Source organism: Leptonychotes weddellii, chromosome 11 (genome assembly GCF_054177405.1).
Source record: "Leptonychotes weddellii isolate Sample4059 chromosome 11, ASM5417740v2, whole genome shotgun sequence".
Taxonomy (NCBI): Eukaryota; Metazoa; Chordata; class Mammalia; order Carnivora; family Phocidae; genus Leptonychotes; species Leptonychotes weddellii.
This window is the reverse complement of record NC_138379.1, coordinates 27,544,451-27,551,852: the sequence shown is the minus strand read 5'-3', so window position 1 is coordinate 27,551,852 and position 7,402 is coordinate 27,544,451. Positions and strand designations below refer to the sequence as shown.

The 7,402-nt window shown below is 35.5% G+C and overlaps 1 protein-coding gene and 1 long non-coding RNA gene across 2 annotated transcripts in view; one reads left to right on the top strand and one right to left on the bottom strand.

Moving 5' to 3' along the window:
- Positions 1–7,402, top strand: part of LOC145716168 (uncharacterized) — a 453,113-nt gene that overhangs the window by 223,284 nt on the left and 222,427 nt on the right. The window lies entirely within an intron of this gene.
- Positions 1–7,402, bottom strand: part of KIF18A (kinesin family member 18A) — an 85,055-nt gene that overhangs the window by 73,798 nt on the left and 3,855 nt on the right. Inside the window, exons 2-3 of the mRNA XM_006730525.3 lie at positions 3,070–3,442; positions 606–763 (exon numbers count right to left, since the gene is read on the bottom strand). Coding sequence (XP_006730588.1) covers positions 606–763; positions 3,070–3,394 — 483 coding nt within the window. The 5' untranslated portion in view covers positions 3,395–3,442. The remainder of the gene's footprint in view (positions 1–605; positions 764–3,069; positions 3,443–7,402) is intronic.

Below are 7,402 nucleotides of genomic sequence, written 5' to 3'. Positions count from 1 at the left end.
GTAGTGAAAAGAAGGGCCATATGCACCCCAATGTTCATAGCAGCAATGTCCGCAATAGCAAAACTGTGGAAAGAGCCGAGATGTCCTTCAACAGATGAATGGATAAAGAAGATGTGGTCCATATATACAATGGAATATTACTCAGCCATCAGAATAGATAAATACCCAACTTTTGCATCAACATGGATGGGACTGGAGGAGATAATGCTAAGTGAAATAAGTCAAGCAGAGAAAGTCAATTATCATATGGTTTCACTTATTTGTGGAACATAAGGAATAGGATGGAGTACATTAGGAGAAGGAAGGGAAAAATGGGTGGGGGGAATTGGAAGGTGAGATGAACCATGAGACTATGGACTCTGAGAAACAAACAGGGTTTTAGAGGGGAGGAGGGAGGGGGGATTGGTTAGCCCGGTGATGGGTATTAAGGAGGGCACGTACTGCATGGAGCACTGGGTGTTATACGAAAACAATGGATCGTGGATCACTACATCAAAAACTAATGATGTAATGTATGGTGACTAACATAACATAATAAAATTAAAAAAAAAAAAAAGATTTCTAAATACTATTGACTAAACTAAAGAATGATTCTGTCAACTTACCTCCAGATAAGAAACTGCAGTACTACATACTTTCTCTTCTTTAATCTCATCCATGGATTTATAAAGGTCTAACATTGTTAGATACATTACTCCAGGTTCAGCAGCTGATCCTAGCATCGTGTGGGTCTTCCCAGCTCCAGTGGCACCATATGCAAGTACTGAGTTTTTATAAAAAGGGATCAAAGCTCTTTATTATGACATACAACATTACTATATCCACTGTCTAGTGGATAGTTCAATCTGGATAGTCTGAACATAACTTTAAACCCAACAGGTCCAAAATTAACTTACAGTCTTATCCTTAATACCTGGGAATTTTAGCACAAATCCACTCTTCTCCTATATTCTGTATTCTGGTTAATGGTACCATCCTCCTGTCATCTGCTCCCTTTCTTCCATAGCAATCTTACATGTTTTAATTAATCAGTTATCAGTCTCCCTATCTAGTCTCAATATTCTTTAATCCATCCCTTAGAAATTTTTAGTTTTTTTTTTTTTTTTTTTTATGAAAACAAAATCCAGGGGCGCCTGGGTGACTCAGTTGGTTAATCGACTGCCTCTGGCTCAGGTCATGATCCTGGAGTCCCTGGATCGAGTCCCACATCAGGCTCCCTGCTTGGCAGGGAGCCTGCTTCTCCCTCTGACCCTCCCCGCTCTCATGTGCTCTCTCTCTCTCTCTTATTGTCTCAAAAAAATAAATAAAATCTTTAAAAAAAAAAAAAAAAGAAAACAAAATCTGAATATGTTAAATCTTCCTAATTGCTCAACAGTCCTACATGAGAAAGTTCAAATTCCTCGCCTTGGAATATTACTAGACACTGTCTCCAGCCTATTTCTTCCTTGCTGTGATCTAGGTATACTAGATTGTGTGAAGTTCTCTGCATGTGCTGCTTCTTTTCTACTCCCCTGCCTTTCCACTGAAGAGTTCCTCTATTTAATCCAGCTGGAATATTTACACCTGTTCACATTCAGCATAAATGTCACTTTTCCATGTCTTCCCTGTCACAGCTACTCCCTCATTTGAGCCCTCAGTATATGCTACACGTCCTTTTATTCTAGTATGTATCACACTGTATTTCCAACTGTGAGCTCCTCCAAGGCTGAGGCTGTGTATCCTTCATAACTAGCAAATCACCTGGCACAAAGCAGATATTCACTACAAGTTTGCTGAAAGAATGAATTCCAATGGCAGTCTTTTAGAAATTCCTCTCTAAAATTTGTGTTTTAGGCAAATTATTTTGTTTCCATGATTCTCTCCAGTATAACATAAAAGTGATGTGTTCTTCAAACACAAAACGAAACAAAAAGGTACTCTGAATTACATATGGCAAATACCTGACATAATATAAAATCATCATCATTACTGGTAAAAATATTTTTATAAGTTAAAAAGTTAAATTTCTCTGCTAAGCCAAATATTAACAAACTACTAAGATATTTTTCAGTAGACTCAATTAAACTGACATGTTTTATTCTGTTCTATTTTATGTAAGCTAGCAGTACATCAAAAAGTCTTAAGAAAGCTGGATAATAATATAAAATAAAGCCAAGAAGAAAACAAAGATTCAGTATTAGTTTGGTAGAGATTTTTTCATTTGGAGTCAAGAAAAATTTAAATCTCTGGAGACCGTACGGAGTTTCATGAATGGAGAAAAGAATATACACTTAAAAATGAGAATGATAGCAATTCTAATCAATAAACCACATTCTATTCTTATTTGACCAAGAGGGTAAGTCTTCTGTAATAAAACTGAATGAGTCAGTGAAAGACAGTGAAACATGTTACAGTTTTAGGGTATCTTAAAGAAAATGTCGTAAATGGTGGTAATTACAAAAATAAGATATAAATAATGGTGTTAAGTGCCTTCTAAGTATTGAATTAACTGGCCTTTAGATCTCCTTCTAGGAAATAAACATGGCCATTTTGAAAGGCAAATTACTATAGATCTATCCAGAGTACTAGAGATGCTTTCTGGGCTGAAGATATGCTAAAATAGAACATGATACTCAATTAACATGGGCTTTTAACATTTTTTTTTCAAGGTACAATAAAGAGAAATGGTTCTGTAAAGAAACTTGCCAAGTGTTCAGAAATGTCCAATTCTTCCCCAGGGATAGATAGTTGTATAGGTAAGCAGCAGGAATATTAATGAATACAACTTGTGAGAAATCTGGCATCAACTGCAAGACCCATGTGGTTTAATAACATAGGAAATTGAAAAGATGACTGTCTATAGGGACTATAGTAAGACTTTGGAAGAGAAAGTTCCACAAATTATATGTTTTGTATGATGCCTAAATTTCAAAGAAAGTCTACATTTACAGTGAAATTCTACTGAATTTAATAATTTTTAGCAAACAAGCACCTTAAAATTGATTATGTTTAGAATGGGCCAAGTAGATGTCCATTCTAAAGTAAAACTGAAATCAGATGGAAAAATTAAACTCTAACTGAAACAATTACCTGTGCAATTATATCCATTCAAAAAACTACGAAGAATTGGCTTAGTAGTATGTTCAAAAACTTCCAATTGAGTTGAAGTTTCATCAAAAACTGCATCAAATACAAATTTGAGATCCTTATTTTGTCTCTTTGTAATATCTCGATTTGCAGTTTTCTTTCCATGGAAAAAACTAATTTCTTCTTGTTTGGGATCAAAAACTAGGATATGCTTATCCACAACATGGACCACTTTATGGAATCCAGCTGCCTTTTCTTTTGTGTTTTCCGGACGCACACGAACAACTACTTTCATATGGTGACACAGGTCTTCCTCAGTAACAGACATTGTTGATTATTTTGCTTCCCCTGTTTAAATGAATGCCTGAATATTCCTCTGTAATTAAAAAAGAAAATAAAGTATGAATATTAGTTCTATTGTATACAATATGACTGACATATAGTATTCATTACAAAAAGGTGTTAATTCTATTCCACTTACCTGGTAAATGTTACTGGAAATATATTTAAACACACACACACACACACACACACACTTCACTCCCAGATTCAAAACCTTCCAATGGTTCTTTATTTTATTCAGAATACAAGCTGAAGTTCTCTAAATGGTCTCCATTTTCACCTCATGTTTTATTGATCTTCCCTTTGCTCCCTCTATTCCAGCTAACCCATCAAGCACCCCAAAGGGGTCTTTCCACCTGCCATTCTCTCCATTGCCAAATGCTTTCTTCAGTATCTACATGACTAACTCCCTTCTTTCAAGTCCCTGCTCAAATGTTGCCCTCCCGACTACTCTGATTAAAACTGCCAATCCAATTCCTAATTACCCTTATACTGCTCTATTCTTTACCAAAGCACTTACCATCTCCAAAAGGTAGATACTTTTTACTTATTATGTTTATTTTCTCTATTCCAGTTAAACTATGTACTCTTTAAGTACATGTATATTTTTAAAAATCTGTTTTGCTTATTGATGTGTTCCAAGAGCCTAAAACAGTGCCCAGCACAGGGTAGACTATATAAGTATTTGATGAATAAATAAATTAGAAAATCTAAAAGGTTTTTAATTTTTTTTCTTAGTTTTAACTTTTATATTCTCAATTAATTTCTGGATAGTTGAGGTTTCCAAACTACCGATCTTTGTTAGTTTATCTTTGCTTTTACTTTTTATTTTTATGTGAGGCAGTCTGAAAGTCAGACCGTAAATTTTAAACCTAATATTGATGCACCCTAGACTTAGATCATTAGAGAGCAGATTTGGATCTCTGAATACACCATGGTGTATATGCTATCTTCATCATCTTCATACCCGGGCTTACTAATTGATGCATCCTTGGACTATTTTTAATCCTATGGGTTTGTGAGACACGTAGGGATGAGCCTCAGTGTATCAATTTCCACTGCCAAGAGGCTTGCAGCCAAGATCACTTTTACTAAAAATAGTTCATAAGCCAAAATTCTCCCTTCATTACCTTGATGATTCTGAGAGATCTTTTGCTGTCCATTACCATAAGCCAAACTAATATAGGGCTGAAGCCCTTGTGAAAATCAAAGCTAGGTTTTTGGGTAGCCTATGACTGTATATGGTTTACCTATAGTGTTTGAGTCTAATAGGAAGCCCAGGGTCTGACTTCTGACTTATACTTCAGTAAAGAGATCTACCAGGGTCTTGTGTTTGTGTGATTTAATTTTTTGTTTTGTGATATAATCTGATCATTATCACTGCTGTGTAGATAACATACTGTAAGGAATAGAGACTAATTAGAACACTGAAGTAGTACAGACAGGAGATAATGTCAACTCAGAACAATTTGGTAGTCAGATTCTGGAAACATTCTGAAGGTAAAGATAATAGATTCTCCTGATAGATGTGGAGTATGAGAGAAAGACAGGATTCAAGAATAATTCCGAAGTTCTTGGCCTGAGTGTTGGAAGATCTAGACTTCTTGAATTTGAGACTTTTAATAGACATCCAGGTGGAAATGTCAAGGCAGTTGCAACCCAAGTTAAAAAAGTAAAGTCTGTCCTCAGAGTCTTAATGCTTCAAATGGCATTAATATTTTGGGTAATCTTTAAATCAAGGAGAACAGGTTGATCAATTGTGTTAAATACTGCTAACAGGTAAAGTACACACTAAGAAGTAACCATGGGATTTAGTAACACAGAAGCCAACGAGAAGAACAGTTTTGGGGGAATGGTGGGACAAAAACCTGAATGAGAGAAGACTCGGTAAATACAGGAAATGCTACTGCAAAAGTGAGCAAAGAAATGGTATGGTGGAGGGGGAAGAAAGGTTAAAAAAGATATTTTGTTTTTTTAAATGGGATAAATAACAACAATGAAGCTGAAATATGTCATAAAACCACATACTTTTGGAAAGAATTCAAATAAAGCCAAAGTAATCTAAAGGCAGGAGACGGCATGGCACTCCTTTTAGACTCTGTCCTTCCCCCAAAAATAGAACACCGAAGAGGGAAGGATGGTCATTTGGATTCTAACAGTCAGGTCCCAGATGAATTACTACTCTGCTCTTTCTTCATTCTTGAACTTCTGTCTAACCAAGTTCCACACAGTACCTATACCTCACTTCTATGACCTTGGACAACTTCCTTAACCTCACTGAGTCTCAGTTTCTCATTTGCATAAAAGAAACCTCAAAGCACTGTGAAGGCTAAAAGAGATAACAAGTATTAAGTGTATTGAGGCATTCAGTAAATGTCAGTTCTCTTCCCTATCTACCCCATTCCTGTCTCTTCTTGCCAAAGACACTGGCTCATCCTTTTATTGTTTCCCAATGGGCTCATGATGGCACGTTGGGTAGGATAATTCTTCCTTGTTTGGAACTGTTACATGTATTAGAGGATGTTTAGCATTTCTGAACTCCTTTTAGCATTCCTTGTGATACCAAAAACTGATCTCCATACACACTTCTAAAACCTCTTAGGAATACTGAATAATGCTTTTCACCCCCAATGATAGATAAAATACACACAAATGAAATAGTTAAATAAGCATAAAAAGACATCAGGTAATTATTTTGAAATAGACCTTAGAATCTCAAGGTTGGATGAGATCTCTTGTCAATTAATTAACTAATCAACTCAATATGCTAACTATTAGATGTTGGAGCCAGATACCTTAGGTTAAAATTCCAGCTCTATACAACTTTGTTTTACAACTTGTTACAGATTTTAAGAAAGACATCAATCTTAATTTTTAAAGTATCACACATTTCTGGACTTTTTCAAAACAAATGAGTGAAAATAATTTTCTTAATAAAAATACCTAAGGTCAACAGGATCACCAAAATGTAAAAAATTAGTCTATGTTCAAATATACTGATGTCTCCAGGGATTAATGAAGTTTTTCCCTACATTCATATATAATGCCAGTTTTCTGTCCTAACATGGCCAAGTAAAAGAGATGGACATCTAGTTAATGCTGAATAAGGCACACAGAAAGTAAATTCTTTGACCATGTTTACTAAGAAGCAGCAACAGAAAAGCCAAAGTATTGTTACCTATGTAATAACATGTTGATTCAAAAATTCTTTTCAGGCGCACCTGGCTGGCTCAGTGGGTAGAACATGCGACTTTTGATCTTGGGGTTGTAAGTTCAAGCACCAAGATGGGTGTAGAGATTACTTAAAAATAAAATCTTAAAAAAAAAAATTCTATTCACATGACTGTTCAGAAGATAGTATCACAGGCTCTGACCAATTTTGTCATATCTATTCCTAATTGTATTTGTTGAATAGATTCAAGAGTAAGCTGGTAGGATTTTGTTGGTGGGACTAAAACATTAAAGATAAACAGTTCCAACACCATTGTTCATTATAATAGGAAGGTATTTGTCTAGACAAAATAGAATATAAAAACAGAACAATGAAGAAGCTAATGAAGGCGCTTTAGTTGCTCACCTATAAAGTGAGAGGATTGGACTCTATGATACCTAAGGTCCATTTCTAGCTCTAATATTTTATGATTATTACATGTGATTGGAAAAGAGTATAAGAAAGTGACAAGAAATAACAGCTAATGGGACTGTATGTTTTTATCATTACATTCCTAATGCGCCCGGTCCTGGTTTACAAAATTAGGAAAGTGGGAAGATCATGTTTTATAATAATCACTGAGGGTGGTTAAAACACCATGTCATTTAGTAAGGGTAACATCTAATTTTCTGGAATATTCACTTGCATAGAAAAACTCATCCCTCTGCTATATTTAATAAAGAAGTGTTAAAACCTAATTCTCTTCGGGGCGCCTGGGTGGCTCAGTCGTTAAGTGTCTGCCTTCGGCTCAGGTCATGATCCCAGGGTCCTGGGATCGAGCCC